At 38.4% G+C, this 19,184-nt stretch overlaps 1 protein-coding gene across 1 annotated transcript in view; it reads left to right on the top strand.

Moving 5' to 3' along the window:
- Nucleotides 1-19,184, top strand: part of slc6a15 (solute carrier family 6 member 15) — a 115,805-nt gene that overhangs the window by 50,868 nt on the left and 45,753 nt on the right. Inside the window, exons 4-5 of the mRNA XM_039761769.1 lie at nucleotides 3,144-3,270; nucleotides 14,396-14,577. Coding sequence (XP_039617703.1) covers nucleotides 3,144-3,270; nucleotides 14,396-14,577 — 309 coding nt within the window. The remainder of the gene's footprint in view (nucleotides 1-3,143; nucleotides 3,271-14,395; nucleotides 14,578-19,184) is intronic.

Here is a 19,184-nt window from a genome sequence, read left to right as displayed (position 1 = left end):
ACATTTTGAAACCTGATAATTTGACTGTCTCTGTTTTTGCAGAATTTGCACAAAAATATCAATAGTAAATAGAATTCAGTATGCTGTTTTTCTTTCAGTTCATTTAACATATATATGTGAGTAGTAAACCCTTTGGCATTGCATGTTAACAAAATACACGTTTTAGACTTTCACAACTTTCTTAAAATGAAATGTTATTAATTTCCAGATATATGCATTGTAACAGAAGAGTTATATAATACAATAATTAAACACACATTGCTATAACCTTAAGACAAATTGGACGAATCAAAAATACAATCAGCCTAAATCACAGAAAGGTGTAAAATTCATTAATCTTAAATAACGCTTAAAACATCCTGCACTGATCCAATGAGGAGAGCTAATTAGTAGAATAAAGTCCATTATGTTAGTTATTACTATATATAGTTTGTGAAATTGATGGAAGCAGCAGGAGTTAAACTGAAATGTTGGCAGGAGCCTAGCCTACGTATTTTAGAATAACATTAATGCATTTGTGCCCTATACTAAAGAAGATCTCCATAGTTTTTATGTTTTAGATAATATAAGAACTACTTTTCTCATTGCAATATAGAATATGCCTTAGGATTCTTCCAGCTGAGCAAAACCAGTCAATGTGCCAATAATGTAGTACAGAAAATCAGAGTGAGCTTATTGCTAGATCAGACCTTCCCAAACTGGGTGTCCCCACAATTTGAGTGTTGCAAAGTGGCTTCAACATGGTCACAAAAGTAATACATATTGTAAGTATTTAGTTTCTGTTTTAACTTTCAGTACAGAATAAACAAATCTAAAGTAGGGATTTCAAACTAATAAACCATTAAGATATCAACATTCATGTTAAAAGTAAGTATAAATACAAATATATTCAAATGTAGCTTCAATATTGTGGGTGCTGCATATACAGTATGCTTTAATTACATTTGCTTTTTACATTTTCTGTTATGATTATTTTAGCTTTTTTGCTTGCAGTCTACTTGCAAAGCATGTCATGCTTATGACTTACATCTCAGAGGCCCTGTCCTGGACAGCAAATACTCTGGTGGTAGTCAAAAAGTCAGGTTGGGGAGCATGCACTAGTACAGTGTGTTACCGCACCCACCACATGACGAAATGGCTTGGGATCCTGGTTGGCAACCCCCCAGGCAGACATGCGGTCCTGTCCCACCCTCCAGAAATGACTCTCTATCTGCCGCAGCCAGGTGTTACATGGGTGTCCCCTTTGCCTGGTTCAGAAACTTGGGTTCTCAGCAATAAGTATCCTACAAGCTGGATCACCCTCGAGAATTGCGCCACATGGCCGTACTGCCATAACTGATGCTCCTTCACAATGTAGGTAGTGTGCCTCATTTGGGACTCCATGAGCAACTGCTCAATCGACACAAAGTCAAACCAGCGGTCCCCAAGGATTCTCCGAAAAGACCGAAGGAGTCCAGTCTTCATCTCAGGTCACTGGATAGAGTCCATGTCTCACAACCATATAGTAAGACAGGAAGCACCAGGACTCTAAAGACTTGGACCTTCATCCTTTTGCATAGGTATTGGGAGTGCCACACACCCCTTTTCAGTGACCTCATGATCCTCATGCTCTCTCAATCCATCTACTGACTTCATAGGAAGACTTACCAGAGACATGAATGTCACTGCAAGGTAAGTAAACCTCTCGACAAGGTCGACATTCTCTCTGTAGGCAGACAAACTGTTGGTGGCTTTACCTAAGAGGTCATTAAAGGCCTGGATCTTAGTTTTTATCTAGGACACTCACAAGCACAACCACTCAGAGTCCTCGCTCAGTCTCCCGAGAGCCCCAATCAGAGTCTCCATTAAACTCTGCACAACACGTGCAGTACCAGTGCACAGGCTGGCCATGATATCCAGAAACCTTGGGGGGATCCCACAAAGTCTCAGGATGTCCCACAAGGCAGCACGACTGAGTCGAATGCTTCTACGAAAATTGACAAAGTATGCAAAGAAACTCTGCCGATATTCGTTTTTGCTCTCCAGGAGAACCCTCAGTGTCAGGATGCGGTCAATGGTAGACTTTTCAGGCATAAAACCAGACTGCACCACTCACTGGTAGGTGAGCAAAGGATCATGGATCCTATTGAGTGCGACCCTAGCAAGGACAGTGTTAACCCCCTGTAGTTGCCGCAATCCAGGTGAATCCTAGCAAATGTAAACAGATTCTAGTTGTTCAGATGTGATGAGGGAGAAACTTTGCATTAAAACAACAATTCTGATGGTCATCTGCACAACGCATCACAATGTTAACCAGGAGCTGCTTTCTGTTACACTGAAAATGCAGCAGATACTGCAAATTAGTAAAATATCATTTCCTTGTATCACGGTCCAGATTTAAAATTACTGCAAAAATAAACCTTATAGGAGATTTTAGTGTATAGGTTTTAATGGAACTACCTCCAATATTAATGGGTTGTAACAAGTACTTTTTAGCTTAAAATCACACTGTTTGCTGCAGAGTGTTTTAATGATCTTTTACACAAAACACAAATCAAGTCAAAAGCAATGTGTTTTACATAATCCCTGTCACTCACTAAAACATAAGTCCACATATTAATAAGGATTCGGACATGCAGACACATGTTTTCCATTTTTTCAAGGAAAAATATTAACATAATCACTTATCCATCTTTGACGGCTTAGATCATATTTTTCTCTTTGTGAATAAGTTTGGATTTCAGTCCTTCGAAGAATGATTTATTTAGCTTTTATTCTTACCTGTCACATTTACTTCACTATGAATCTCTACTGTCTGAGGAATGAATTAATTTCATCCTGACAAGCAACTGCCAATGAGACTAACAACACTATGCAAGCTCCAAGGGGAATCTGAGACATACTTGTAATAGTGTTTGCATGATTTCCTCATTAAATAATAAAATGACAGCAAAAAACAATATTCTTATGATGTAATATGCAAAATGTTTTTTGTTACTACCTTACAATCCAGGTAATTGTATACAGCATAACTAAAATTCAGTTATTTCTTTCTTTTTACCCTGTGTGTTGCATCACGGTTTGCTATTGGTAATAAATTTAAATACTGACAGTACAGACCTTGTAGATGATAAAAGTAAACTCTAACTTATTCTTTCTTGCAGGTTTGCTTTTTTGTTGCACTATATTATAATGTTATCATTGGATGGAGCCTCTTCTACTTTTCTCAGTCTTTTCAGCAACCTTTACCATGGGATCAGTGCCCACTTGTTAAAAACAAAACAAGTACATGTAAGTTAACTTTTCATATTTTAATTTTTAAATGACATATTGTAACATATGTTTACAGGCGTATGTGTCCACTCAATATCTATGATTTTGTGACTGTTTTAAATCAAATCCTCGCTCACCTGAGTAGTCACCTCTTTCAGCTGTTACTTATTAAAATATGGCCAATATATATTTTCTATTAGCCATTCAGACTGGTCAGTCCAAAGGTCTCCTACACCATCTGCCCACCCATTCATTGTGAATGTCCACATAATCCAGTTCTGTATGGCACAGGTGCAGAACCTACCCCAGGAATGTTGTGGGCAAAGTGGAATGTTGCCTAACTCCTAGTTATCAGTTACTCTTTTGCATCATGTAGAGGCTAGGCTTCCACTACCCCTGACACATCATGTCAAGAACAAACTTGACTCTTTCTCATCTTACACCCTGACCACCCTGACTGTACTTAAAACATTATAAACTTAATATTTTAGTATACACTGGGCATGAAAGGAAATTTCTCAGCTTCCTAGTGATAAAAATATAGATACAGATTTGTATTTGTATTTCTTTGTATAAAGCATTGTATTTTTCTGTTGTCTCAGCATACTGTTTTGTTTTATAGTTGCACATCATTTTGTGTTAGAGAAAATGCATATAGAATAAATTGAATTATATTTAACACTAGAATCCCTGAAGCCTACGAAATATTCGTAATACCGGGCCACCTTAAATTCCCTCGCAACTCCTCATCAGCGTCTTTGTTTTGCAACTGTATTAATCTGCACTGGCAGCAGGCAGCCTTCTCAATTAATCTCCGACCGAGGCAGTATTTTGTCATTATCACTATAAAATGAAAAAAGTTTCTGTTTTAGTTATGTGTTCAACATTTCTTGCTTCTCATTTCCTGTCATCCTACATTTGCACAGATCATTGTAGACACGGAACACACATGAAATGTATGTATTCCAAATAATGATATGTTATTTACCCTAAACAATTCCAGACATCTAACACCCATATAAAGAGACTTCAGCTCTGAGAATTCTGCATCTGACTTGACTTCAACTGCCTCGGTGGGGGATGAGTGAGAAGGCTGCCTCCTGCCAGTGCTCATTGCAAAACAAAGACGATGATGAAGAGGAGCAAGGGAATTTAAGGTGGCCCGGCATTACGAATATTTTCGTAGGCTTCAGGGATTCTAGTGTTAAAAGAACATATGTATATGCTTAGAATTTGAAATGTAACCTCTATAAATATGAAGAAGAGAATTTCACTGATTATTTATAATATTCCTTTTTTGCACTTTTCAATATCATTTCAATACATTTTCTAAATATGTAGCATTCCATCATCTATGCCACGAAATTTGGGTAGTGACTGAAAGAAGTAGATTGCAGATACGAGTAGCAGAAATGAGCTTCCTTCACAAGGTGTATTGGCTCAGCTTTAGTGGAAGGGTGAGAAGCGCAGACATTGGGGAGGAGCTGAAAAAGAACACTTTTTCTCCACATGAAAAAGAGCAATGTTTGGGCATCTGATTATGATGCATCCTGTACGCCTCCCTGGGAAGGTGTTTCAGGCATGTCCAACTGGGAGGAGACCTTGGCGCTTTCCCAGGACAGGCTGGAGAGTTTATCTCATCCTGCTGGAAGAGTTGGAGGTATCGATGAAACAAGTTGTATGCTTACAATGCTTGACAGATGCCGAATGTCACTTCAACACAACAAGTCCTGCAAATACTAACGTAATTGAAACAAACTATGAAACTCAAACCGATTATGACAGCAGCAATCCAAGCTGTGAGATTTGAGGCAAGATTGCTTTTCATGTGGCCAACTGTACGTTGCATGCTCAAGTGTAAGCTCAGCGCACGGCTTGGTCATATTACAACCGGAGTGCCAAACTGACAACGTGGTATACAAAGAGATCCTTAAGAAATAATTATTGGTATATTTTCTCTCAGTTTAAAAATGTTTACTTTTCTTCTTAATAAAAATTTTAAGGTAGTACTTTGCCGTTGTGAAGCGCGGGTATTTTGCTAGTTGGTCAATATAATGCACTTAGCAGTAAGTCTGCATTTTTCTTAGGAAAGATGAAAATGAATGCTTGGTGAAAAGTTTGAGTCAGAATTTTGTTGCCTTTAGCTTCTGTAAATGTTCCTAATAATAGTGGAGATAACTTATTTGAATTGTTTTATAAAATTCCACTGGGTATCCATTAGGGTCTGCTGCTTTCACATTTTGAAGTGAGTTTATGGCGTCTAGTAATTCTGAGAGTGTCAGAGGTTTATCCAGTTCCACAGCACTAAGTATCTAGCTGTGGTATCTGTAATGAGTCAAAGAACTCATTAGATTGTGATCTTCTTTAGTCAGAGTAGAATATAAGGACTGTGGTCTATGATTTTATCTCTGTCTGAGTTGGTAATTGCTATTATTGAATTGCGGACTTACTGCTTTATTTTATTCTCTTTATGTTCATAATAATGACATCACGATTTAAAGACGAGCTGTTTTGTTTCTTTAGTAGTCAAGATGCTAAATTCTGATTGCAAAACCTTTCTTTTCTTATAAAGTGCCTCATTTGGAGACCTGTTATATTCTAGATCTATTCTGCTGATTAACTCAGATGCCTTCTTGGTATCATTCATTTTTGTGAGAAAGATATGAAATAATATGTCCTCTTAAATATGCCTTCAGAGTTACCCAAAGTATTCATGCAGAGACCTCTGGGGATACATTTGTCTTCAGAAAATAATCAGTTTGGTTGGATATGAATTCTGTACAGTGCTCTTCAGTTAATGACAGGGGGTTAAGATGCCAGCTACGAGATGAGTTTGTAGGACATAGTAAACTAAGATCAGAAGGGAATAGAGAGTTGGAGATAACAATAGTGTCATACTTTCACGATTTGATAATGGGCAAAAAATTATTGTCAATGAAGAAATAACCAGTTCTTAAGTAACACTGATAAACTTGTGAGAAAAAGGAATATGCTAGGATTTAAAAACCTCCATGGTTCTGTTAGGTTCTGATCCATTACAAACTCAGTAATTATTTTGGCAAGTATTAGATGTTATTAACGCTGTAGGTGAAGACCTGTTCAGGTCTGAATTTAAAACACAATTTAAGTCTCCTGCATTTACATTTTCATTTACATGTTCACATTAGGAAAAGATTCAAATACATTTTGGAGAAAGTCTCTATCATCCACGTTAGCTGCATAAATATTTATCAGAAAATAAAGTAAAGTAAATTCCCCATCACCATGTCATATCATCCTTCAGGATCACATATTATGTCTGACACTACAAATGGTATAGTTCTGCGCATTAAGATTCTCACACCCCTAATCCTTACTTATTATGTGAGCCTCCTGTAAAAATACTATGTTGCCATTTAAACCGGTTAAGTGAGTGAATACTTTCCTTCTCTTTTATTCGTGATTGAGTCTTTTGACTTTCCTGCTCACAAAGTTCACTGTTTAGTCATAAATACATTGTTTCTGAACTTTTCTTGACATTTTTGTAGTCTTAAGTTAAAGTAGTACATTTTTACATATGATAGCTTTAACCTAGATTTTATATTATTGCCAAGTGTTATGGCTATGAAGTCTATTGTTGTTTTGGCATTAACAGTTATTGAGGTAGAAAGGATAAGTAAGAAACAGCAAGGCTCTCTTTCTCTCTCTCCCCCACAAAGCACCATATTGCCATTTTTTCTCCCCGAGTGAGGCAGACCACACTTCACAAAGTCCCGGTTCTCTGACATGTCCAGAACAAAATGAACCCTCCATTAGCAGCATAGAAAGGGTTAAAATTGAAAGTACAGGCCCAATACAATAAACCTAGAGAATGATGTTAAACACTTCCCATGGAGACTAAGATAACGTATGGTAGTATATTCCCAATACAATAAATCTAGGGTTTGAAGTGAAAAAAACACCCTGTAAATGGCTAGTTACTTTGTAGTTGCCAAAAGGTACAAATATTCAATAAAAAAATATTCAATATAATAAAAAAATAAAATAAAGCTGTAAAGGAAATAGAATGCATAGTTATGGCAAATGGTTCAAGTTGCAAACAGAATCTTTGCCTTGTCAGAACATGGTATGGCTCATGATCATGTTTGAAAAAGATGTCGAGTTCAGTCTGCTTAGCTCTTTTTGTGCTTCATTTGGAGAGCTAAAAATGTACAACTGGCTTTCAATATTCACTTTTATTTAGCCATGGTACAAGAGGCTATATCTGATATTAGCACTGCATAGATGCTTTTTAATACTGTAGTACAGCTGTTGCAGGAGAGAAATCTGGGAAAAATTTGAATGCGGTTATATTCAAATATAATCTCATCTTTCTGTGAGAAGAGACATGAAGTTTTGTTTGGCCTAAAGTTTGTCGAAACAAACAATAAGACTTCTCAGTTTTGAAGCATTCGATCCACATACAGTATACGTTAGGCTGCTGAGATCTCATGTCTGATTTGAAGTCCTCTCCAGTTATACAGAATAGTTCAGCTATGAATTTCACTGGATTTGGACTTTCACTTTTTTCAGGGAGACCTTTGATTCGAATGTTGCTCCTTTTATATCTATCTTCCAGCACAGCCAGTTTGTCAGCGAACATTTCACATTCTGATTTTGCAGCAGTTGCCTTTTCATCAGTAGCAGATGTCAATTGTTCAACTATTTCAGTACGACTCATAAACATTTGCTTAACATCTTCAAGCTGAACAGCGAGTACTCTAATTTTACTCTGTAACTTAACTGGTATTTTCATGCATTTTCTCATTTATTTTTCCCAGAATTTCTGTAAAGGCTGTAATAAACTTAGTACTTAAACATTTCTCCAGGTCTTTTATGTCTTGGTGCTGTTTCTCATTCTTCTTGCTTAGGCTCATTATTTCTTTCTTTATATCCTTCATTATGTCGCTCTTATTGTCCCTACCCAAGTGTGACAATCATTTTCTTCAGCTTGAAAACTGCATTTCAGCTTTTCCATTTGGCAGTTGGCAGTGGGATGAAAGGGCCATGCTCAGTTAAAATAATCCTCCTGAAATTGATGAATCCTCCTTGCCTGCATAGCAGTTTCACTCCCACTTTCGCTTTTGGCTGGAGCCAATGCTGCTGCATCAGGTCCTAGTAGATCAATTCCTTTGCCCTTCTGTTCCAGGCCAGTCTCTGGTAGGCAGTACCATGACCAAGGGACCGGTTTTCACTTTACTGGAAGTTTAGCTACTGTATTCTTATCCTTTTCCTTTACTTTCTATATCTTTTTTTTTGCTGCTCATGCATATTCATACTCACATATAATGTAAATACAAGATACTGCAGGATGATAGCAAAAAAAAAAATGGTTAAACAACACTGCTGCTAACAGAACTTAGCTCTAACCATCCATCTCATGCAAAGGATAAGACCAATCGGAAGAATTTTAAAACACCAAATGAACAGTAACCAATCTGTAAATCAAATCCTGTTCCCTGGCAATGCAAGGCAGAAGTGCCATAAACACATCACTGTTATGAAATTACTAATAAATCAATTACAAAAGTAATAAGGGTCTTTCAATAAGCTGTGAAGAAAATAGAACATTTTGCTATGCACAAATTGACCTCAAGTTTTTCAGCTGAGCTGCATATGCATTGTTACTAACTGTATATTGTGAAAAGAAGATTCTTTTCTCTTAAGGCAGGTTAAAGAAAATGAATGTTCCCAAGAGTATAACTAAGATAAAGACAGTACGCATACCAGACATAATTACTACACATAAAAAATGGATATCTTAGTGCCTTAAATTCACATGATGAGAAGTAAAATGAGTCTGATGGTTTCAGTGTCTCTTTGTAATAAATTATTCTTGCACTTAAAGGGGTATTGTTCTTATGCTGGTAAGCACTAATCATTCACATCAATTAAGGAAAATCAGGATGTCAATTTCTGAGGATCAGTACCACAAAAAACTGAGACATGCAGCATTGGTAAACACCTATTTTTTCTTTCTTTCATGTTTTTTTATATTAGGTCATGAATGCAGTAATAGGGGAATCTGCATTTTTTTGGTAGCTCTGGATCTTGTACATGTGACTTATAGCATATGAGGATATAGAAAAGGTCACATACTGTAATTCCACAAAGATCTTCACTATTTATACACATTCATGAACATTAGAAATTAAAAAGAAAAATAAACATCAAAAACATGTTCTAGAAATCTGATGATTTTATACCGCAGTATATTTCTGACTGCATTTATTTCAAAAACAATGCCTCTGTTTGTCTTGTTTTATATCATGATAAGTGCTCCAGGAGAAGCAGTGCAGGAAATGCATTAAGAACAAACATGTGACATCCTTTCATGAGAGTTGTATTGCAAGAATGTTAATGGTCTATTCATTATGGATTTGAGAATCTCAGTGAAATCATGATGTACAGTCATTCTGTTTTGCGGTGTTTATATATAATTAGCAGGACTGCACACCAATGGCTTCCATGTTTCTAATCATTATACATCTCTAATTAATGTATCAGGTATCTATTTTGTAACTTTTGATGGTTTTTCATAGCACAACTCATTTGATTTGTCTACTTGTTTCATGTAATTATAACCAGCTTGTAATTGTTAGTTTGTTGCTGTACACTATAAATGCTGGTCCTTTCAGTTCTGAAAACTAATATTATTTTAAATGTGCAGGCAGATCACAAGTAGATTAAATGAGTTGTTCAGGGTCACAAAGGGAGTGAGGTGGTAGGTTTGTAACAGCAACCGTATGCTGTATATTCCAGTGCTCTATGTGTTATAATACACTTTGTAAAGTTGCTTGAAATGGTTTCTCTCATTTTTTCTACTATTTGCCCAAAGACTCTTTGTTATATATTAATTTGGCCCAGTACAAAATTAGTTTCTTTGTGCATGTTTGTGACTTACACCCTGACCATGATGCTATTTGCCTTACACCCTATGCTGCCTGGATAGGTTATGTTCATTTATGACCCTGACTTGGATTAAGCAGGTTTAAAAATATGTGTTTGTTCCACTCGTTTGAAAAGAATCATCCATTTTTTTGGATAAAAAAAATAACAGGTGGCAGGGTCACACAGTGCAGAGTATTGTCATCTCATGTTTGTTTTCAACTTCCTAGGTGTGAATCCAGTGCTCAGCTATCCATTCATCTATAGCTCCGCATCAGTTTTTCTCCCACACACAGGTTAGATTATTTGGAAATTCCAAATGACCTTGTGTGACCAAAAGTGTGAACATGAGAGTATGCATGAGTTGGCCCTGCAAAGGACTGACACTTTTTCCAAGGTTATTTCCTGCTTTGCATCCAATTCTGTTATGACCCTGAGTTGGATTAAGTAGGCTTGAAAATGTTATGTTTACGTTCCATCCAGTTAGAAAATTAGCATGCACTACAGATTCTTATTTTAGATGGCTGCCACTTATACCATTTTAATGTCAACTGTTTACTCATACTCAACTCTGAGTCCCTTTCCTGTATAGTGTTTTTCCCAATGGACTATGTCAGAGTGCAGCACAGGTTAATATTTGAAAGACCATTATTGTAAAATACAAAACACCATGCATCTTGTATACAAATGTACATTTAGTGCATTTACATACTCTAAAGTCATTCTTGCTCAAGGAAACTAATTGAATAAAAGATACATACAGTAAGATATGAGCATCTGTCATAAGAACTGAAAAGTGCTAAAAGATACATACCCCGGAAAAAATAAACTTCTAAAGTCTAAGTCTAGCTGCTTGTTCATCCCTGGACATTTTCCGAGTATACTCAAGTACAGACTAGAGTGCCTGTTAGAGGTGAAATTACATAATGATCTGATTCCTGGTGTTTGTAACTGATGATTCAATTATCTTCCATTAAGTTTGAACAAAATTTTCAACATCCATAGAAGTAGCTCAGTTAAAGTAATAGTGGCACTAAGTGTCATAGCATAATGTAGCTCAACTAGAAAGCTGGTAAAATCAAGTAAGAATGCGCATTAGCTGTAGTTCAGAAAACCTGTAAATTAATAGTATAATTTACTAATAATGTTAGTACTTCAAAGGATGTATAATCAGATAAAATGTTGGGTAAATTTGACCTTCATCACTAAAATCATACCAGGTATACCTTGTTATTTTATGGTGTGCTGAATTGGTGGTTGGTCACACTGAGGGCCCCTGGGCAGATCAGGTAAGCTGTAGAAAACTGTACAAATGTAGAAAGTTGTATTATGCCTGCAAAGTGTCTTAAGATAGTGTTTGCCATAGATATGTGACTAGTTTTTGGTGTCTTTTCATTCTTCTTTGTTAAAGTTTCACAGATTTAGCTCTAGCAGTATCTATAACTACAGTGAGGTTATTCAGATCTGGGATATGGATCTAGGGAAAAAAAGAAACAGTTAATAACTTTTACACCAGTATCTACTTTAGACCACAGTTTGAAAAGTATTAACTGCAAATGAAATAAAATGTGCCTACTGATTAGAGGATATCAATTATGATTTTTAATTTAGATTTAGCAAAATTAAAAATTGGTAAGAAAAAATGTCCCTTGCTTTAATGATTTCACAAGTATTTGGGCATCTTGTAGAGAAGAGATGTAGATGGGTTTTTTTAGTGAATTTTATCCTTTACTTTTCACAATGCCAATTTTTAGACATTTTGTTGAAGGCTTCTAAGTTAAGCTAATTTACTCAGCTTTAAACTCTAGGTTCTCAGTCATTAGACTTATAATCAAGGTAACTAACCTACACTTGTTTTAGTTATTTCCTTAACTATGTAGTGAAATAAACAAAGAATGCAATATCTCAGACAAGATTTATAAATTATAACACAGAAAATGCTGTTTAGGTTCATTTAGAATTCTCCAGAGTTTCTTGATTTACAGAATTTTATTTAGTATTTTTCTCTTTAAACTTTAGCATGACATCATTGGGGGCGGCACGGTGGTGCAGTGGTAGCGCTACTGCCTCGCAGTTAGGTGACCCGGGTTCGCTTCCCGGGTCCTCCCTGCGTGGAGTTTGCATGTTCTCCCCGTGTCTGCGTGGGTTTCCTCCCACAATCCAAAGACATGCAGGTTAGGTGGATTGGCGATTCTAAATTGGCCCTAGTGTGTGCTTGGTGTGTGGGTGTGTTTGTGTGTGTCCTGCGGTGGGTTGGCACCCTGCCCAGGATTGGTTCCTGCCTTGTGCCCTGTGTTGGCTGGGATTGGCTCCAGCAGACCCCCGTGACCCTGTATTCAGATTCAGCGGGTTAGAAAATGGATGGATGGATGGATGACATCATTGTTAGCTTATCCTTTCTTGCTCATGTATGCAGCGTTGGGTCAGAAAATGATAAAGCGTTATGATGTGACACTCATCTGCCTTGTTTTAATTTTAGACCATAACTAGTAAACAGATGTTTACCTAACACAGTTATTCTACAAGCTTGTTATACAATAGCATTTACACTACAGAATGCAACTGTATGGCTGGTTGATTACTCCATAATTAAGATTATAATTTATCTTGCACAAATAAAGCTGTTTTGACAATACCAAGCCTTCCAGAAGATAATTATGGTATGAAGACTCTCATGATCTTACTTTGGTTTTTTCACTGTGTCATTGGTAGGTTTGTAGGAAAAAAAGAGTTACTTTTTCTGGCACAGTAATTTAACTACTGATATTCCCGTCCTGAAATAAAGCTTTTCCCCTAAGACTGGATTTGGTCACTGGCACAAATGCAGATTTTGGAATAGCTGATCATAGAGCTAGGGAGTTCAGATTTCACGTAGTGTTTTGCCTCAACATCTCTAAGGAGTGAATGCTTCCAAACTGTAAGAGAGGGTGATATTCTAGACCCCAGAAAGAGATGTATGCACCTTGCAAAAAAGTGTAGCTTTGGCTGATGCACCTACAGGTACATGTCAGTGCCGTACATGTCAGTGCCTTCTCATAAGTGCCTGAGTGTCCCCATCAGAGGAGACAAGATTTCAGCTTGGGGCCTACAAACTTAAAATGGCTGCTCTTTAATCAAACTTTTTGTCTGTAAAGTCTGCAGAGTTGTCAGCTCACCTTTGACTAACATCCCTGGTAATTTACAAAAAATTCAGGAGACTAGTGTAACTTACGTTGCCTAATACTGGAGTTAGAGAAGGGTATTAGTTCAGCTTGGCTATTGAAATAAATGTCCTTCAGGAATTCAAGTGGAGAGGTAGTAAGTGGCAGTTGACTTTTTGCATCACTGTTGAGAGTGTTTTTTTTTTAGAAATGTGTACCAGTAAAGACAGTGCCTACTTTATCCTTTAGCCTTCCTCGGAATACACCACCATACCTTATTCATCTACAGTCACCCATTGGTATTATTGCGCAGTCTTATTTTTTTCTTGCATATTCTCCATAAACTCTGTTTCCATCATTCTTGTGTGTATGTTAAGAATTAGCATGTCAACTGCACGTACTGTATCTGTATACTGAATTGAAGTTTTCTAGGATCTGATTCTCCTTCTGCCATAACCACCTATGTCAGCTGCAAGTATAGATGGAGGCATATAGATTAAGCAGTATTGTTATTTAAATTTGCTCATTTCAGATAATAAAATTGGGATGATTAGCTTAAGAGCATAAAGTCAATGGGAAATAATGCGTTTAGCCATGCAGAGTTGTTAATTAAACATTTAAAGGCAAATTAAGAAGGTAATCATTAAGACAGAAGCGTAGACCACAGAATTTAATAATATGAGGATATGCACACAAATACGGAAGCTCTAAACTGCACAATGAAAAAAATTATAGGATAAGCCTTACTTCGTACATACATGAAACTATCTTGTATGTACGAGATACTTTCATGTACGTACAACATGTTTTTATGTAGGTACAAGGTACTTTTACGTATGTATGAGATGTTTTCATGTAGATACAAGATAAAGTTAGATTTTAAAAATTACAAAAGTTCTCCTTGAGTATCCTGTACATTTGAGATTAAAATAATTACAAATGTTCTCTTTGGACATTCTGTATGTAGCTCGTACATCTCCCATACGTTCATGAAAACATTTCACCAGAATATACATTCTGTGGTTGTTATGTTATGTTACACCCTTTCCGGGCTTCATTTTGTGAATTAATTTTTTTCTATTCTACTTCTTTTGTAGTTGTGGAGCCAGAATGTGAAAAAAGCTCTGCCACCACCTACTACTGGTACAGGGTTGCACTGGACATATCTAATTCCATTTCTGAAAGTGGTGGGCTCAATTGGAAGATGACAGTCTGTTTGCTTTCTGCCTGGGCGATGGTCTGCCTAGCAATGATCAAGGGCATTCAGTCTTCTGGCAAAGTAGGTATTTCCTGTGTTGTAGTGTTATTTTTACTGATATTGCTGAAACAAAGATATTTTAAGGTTTTATGGCTGTCACCATGTTTTTGTATGTCGGCACAGGATCCTATCATTGACTTATAAATTACTTACGGGTGGTTTCACTTTTATCTTCAGTTGTGGTTTCGTATTCAAAACTGAAGGACCTTTGTTTGGTAGACTTTATTTTCTGTTTTATTAGAATAACATAAGATATTTTTGAAAATCCAGGACTGTGACTGTGTGCAGGAGAGTATCGGTATACTAAATATAATAAAGGACAATCAAAACAATTGGCATGTATCACCAATATATTAAATATATGATGAAAATAGTGTTGATCTGAATGGTGCAAGTGTGTTGTGGCAAATATACCACAGTCTAAACAGATACTACACTATGCAGCCATGTAACCATTTTATAAAGCTGCACCTTGCCAATAAAGGTTATAGAAAATCCAGTGCTTATCGCAGTAGTATCATATCTCAGTAGCAGCACAAACTATACTTATTTCAGAAGCATTTAAATTATAAAACTTGGCTTATTGAATGTTCGATGCATCCAATAATAGTGTGTGTTAAGGATTTTACAGCTACATCTATAACAAATATTTTAAGTAGAGAAGCAATGTTATCTTGTCTAATGATGCATCTTACTGTATTTTACATATTTTTCTAATTATTTAAAAAGAGAAATATAAATTGCATCTCAAAGTACAATAAAGGAATTTTATAAACTTTAAGTACACTTTAAGAAATCTGGGTAGCAGAATAGTAAGATAACTAGTGCTGTTGCTTCTCAGCTCCAAAGATTTATGTTCGATTCCTGATCTGATCAGAGGGTTTTCATCATCTTCCTGTGTTTGTGCGGGTTTTCTTGTGGTACTACAATTTCCTTTCATTTTGCAAAATGTGGCTTGTTTTCTTAATTACCACAAATAACTCAACCTCTTACAGAATGGCAGAGAGTACACTTTAATTGGCTGATTTACCATTAAAGGTTGGTTCTTGCATGGTGTCTGACAGTATATGTGCATTCTAAGTTCCATTGTGATCTTACAAAGGAAATGCAAATTAAGAAATTCAGAATTTAAAACATTGCATAGCTATAACACTTTTATATTACTTTAAAATATTGCAAAAAATGCATATCTGAATTTCTTGTCATGCTTACAATAAAATTCTTACTTGTATACAGTATTTGCACCACACTAATAGCTGTAATACAATACTAACAAATGAATACACAACATGATACAATGAATGCAAAATATATAAACGTCTACGCGTGGAAGTGTGAGTGTCTGTCTGTCCAGCCCGGTAGTGTTAGGTGGCCCGGAAGTGTGAGGCTACAGCATGAAGCTCAAAGAGCCGTCAAGGCTCCCCAAATTAACGAGTCGGAAGAAGAAAGAGGTACGAGGCTACAGCATGAAGCTGAATGAAAGCAAATCCGTCTCCAAAGTGGAACCACTGACGAAAGACAAACTTCCTTAGCCAATAATACACAAGCAAAGCAAGCACATTGCCAAAAAGAAGCCTCTAAGGAGAGTATGTCCGCAAAACAAAAGGGCGACTCTACATTTCAATTTCTTTTCTGACAATTTCAATAGTTTCTAGGAACCCAGGTTTTTTAGAGCACGGGCAGTGTGTATATATATATATATATATAGTGGCATGCGGCTGGGGATGGAGCCCAGCCGGGAAGCCCAGGAGGACCGGAGGAGGGCTTGTGCCTCCTTCAGACCACGAGGGGGCGCCCCGGTGCCTGAAGGACCCTGGACCTCAGCACTTCCGCCACACCAGGAAGTGCTGGGGGGAAGAAGACTTGGGACACCTGGGGTGGCTTCCGGATGTGCAGCCGGCACTTCTGCCACACGGGGGATTGCCAGGAAAGCAGCTGGAGCCCATCCAGGCTGGTATTTAAGGGGCTGCCTCCCTTCGTTCATCAGCAAGAGTCGGGTGGAAGAGGACGGAGCTAGAGAAAGGAGTGGAGTTGGCCAGAAGGAAGTCAATTTTGACTGTGAGGCCTGGACTTTGGTGGATCGGTGCTGGAGGCACTGGGTGTGCACAAGTGATTTGTAAATAGTGTATATAAAATAAATGAGTGTGTTGGGTGAACAAACGATGTCCATCTGTGTGTGTCCGGGTCCAGTTCCACAATATATATACTGTATGTGTATATATATATATATATATATATATATATATATATATATATATATACAGTATATATATATATACAGTATATATATATATATACTATATATATATAATTGACCTGGCAACAGACTACCAATTCCTACCTGTTTTAACAGAGTTTTTATCACACGGTGTAGTTGGAGTGTTCCTGGGTCTCATATTGTTCTGGAAGGACCGGGGGAGAGGGCAAACACAGGACAGCCCTTTCCTCAGACCACTAGATGTCAGTCCTCCTGCGTGGCAGCAGTGTCCAGGATTCCCACAGGGCAACATGGAACTTCAAGTTTAGGATTTCTCTTTTGGGTTCTGTGGGTATCACCAGGGGGAGTTGCAGAGTCAGGAGGTGGAAGACAAAGGTTTGCTTGGAGAGAGAGAAAGAAAAGACATTGGTGTATGTTGTGACCAGAATACATATTGTAAAAGAAGCACACAACAAATAATGAAGGTTTTGGGTTTCTTTCCCCGTATACTGTAACACAGTTCAGTTCCCACGGTCAGTATGCACACATGACATTCGATAATAACAAAATAAGAGTCGGACAATTTATGGTGTAGGAACGGAAGTGTACATGGAATGCTGGGAAGGAGCCATGGTGGTAGATGGATGGTAGTGACGTCATCAGATTTGGAACAGGGGGAAGCGAAGGAAACCCGGAAGTGTCTTGTGGTATATCGAGTCCGGGTGTTTCATGGCTGTGCTGCTTCATTCTTCCTGAGGAAACAAAGAAAGAGAGATTAGTACCCTGTCATTGTCCCAAGGCATGAGGTTTCACGGTACCCGTCGGGTTTTTAAGCTGCTCCCCATGCGCTCGTGCGTGACATGACCCCCTAGGGCCCAGAGCCATCGGGTCGGGCGGCCCAAACTGAGCGGTCGTGAACCCGAGTGAGAGCATCAGCGTTAGCCTGGAGGTTACCCCGGCGATAAGTGACAGTAACCTTATACGGTTGCAGGTCTAAAAAACACCTGGTGACTCAGGGGTTTGATTCCTTATGTACAGCTATCCACTGGAGATCAGCATGGTCAGTCACCAGGGTTAACTGGCGTCCCAACAGGTAGTACCAAAGGTGAGTCACTGCCCACTTTATCACCAGAGCCTCCCGCTCTACCGCTGCATACCTTGTCCCCGGTCCAACAGTTTTCGGCTCAGGTATATCACGGGGTGTTCGACACCATCAATGCTTTGGCTCAGCACGGCGCCTAGACCTGTGTCCTAAGCATAGGTCTAGAGAAGGAAAGGATGAGAAAAGTCAGGAGTTCTCAACACTGGTGCCATTGTGAGGGCCATCTTTAAGTCACTGAATGCCCGTTCTGTCAAGTCATCCTACACCTCATGAAAAGGGGCCTTTTTCTTTGTCAGGTTCGTCAAGGGGGCAGCTCTCTCGGAAAAACGAGGTACAAACAGGCTGTAGTAGCTCGCTAGTCCTAAGAAAGCTTGCACTTACCTCTTGGTTATCAGACGGGGCCATCCAAGGATGTCTTTCATTTTTGAACACTGTGGCTTCACTCATCTCACCAGGTAGCCTAAATACTTTGGCTTCGTTTAACCCAAAAAAACATTTCTGAGAATTGATACGCAGCACGTTCCTCCCAGGTGCCAGAATAGATGACAACGTCATCAAGGTAGGCGGCATAATAGGACTGATGTGGCTTAAGCACTCTGTCTACCAGACGCTGGAAGGTCACCGGTGCCTCATGCAGTCCGAATGGGACAACCTTGTACTGCCAGTGCCCGCTAGGGGTGCTGAAAGCTGTTTTCTCTCTTGCGGATGCCATTAAGGGAATTTGCCAGTATCCCTTAGTCACGTCAAGAGTAGTCAAATAACGTGCTGTCCCCAACCGCTCAAGGAGTTCACCCACGCAGGGCATGGGGAACACATTGAATTTGGAGACTTGATTCAGACGCCAAAAGTCATTACAAAATCTCCTTGAACCATTGGGCTTAGAAATGAGGACGATAGGACTGGACCACAGGCTGTGACTTTCCTTGATGATATCCATATCTAACATGCCTTGCGCCTCTAACTCTACCTTTGCACATTTTGCCTGCAGGAGGCGATAAGGCCGTTCCGTGACTACCACCCCAGGGTCTGTCACGATGTCGTGTTGAATCAGCGAGGTGTGGCCGGGTGCTTCGTTGACTACTTACAGGATAGACAGGATTGCAGTTTCCAGCTCCTGTCGCTGGTGGGAAGTCAAATTGAGGCTGAGGTTAAGGACCGATTTTTCTGACAAAAGGGAGAGGGCTGGGCTGGCGAGGAACCAGTCTTCCCCGCCCCTCCACAGCTTCAGTAAGTTGACATGATATACACTCTCACTCGGTTGACAGTTCTGTTGTTTAACCAAATAATCAACAAGCCCTTTTCTCTCTTTAACCTTGTAAGGGCACTGCC

Source organism: Polypterus senegalus, chromosome 8 (genome assembly GCF_016835505.1).
Source record: "Polypterus senegalus isolate Bchr_013 chromosome 8, ASM1683550v1, whole genome shotgun sequence".
NCBI classification, from domain to species: domain Eukaryota; kingdom Metazoa; phylum Chordata; class Cladistia; order Polypteriformes; family Polypteridae; genus Polypterus; species Polypterus senegalus.
The sequence above is the reverse complement of the archived record's forward strand: the minus strand, read 5'-3'. Positions and strand labels throughout refer to the sequence as shown.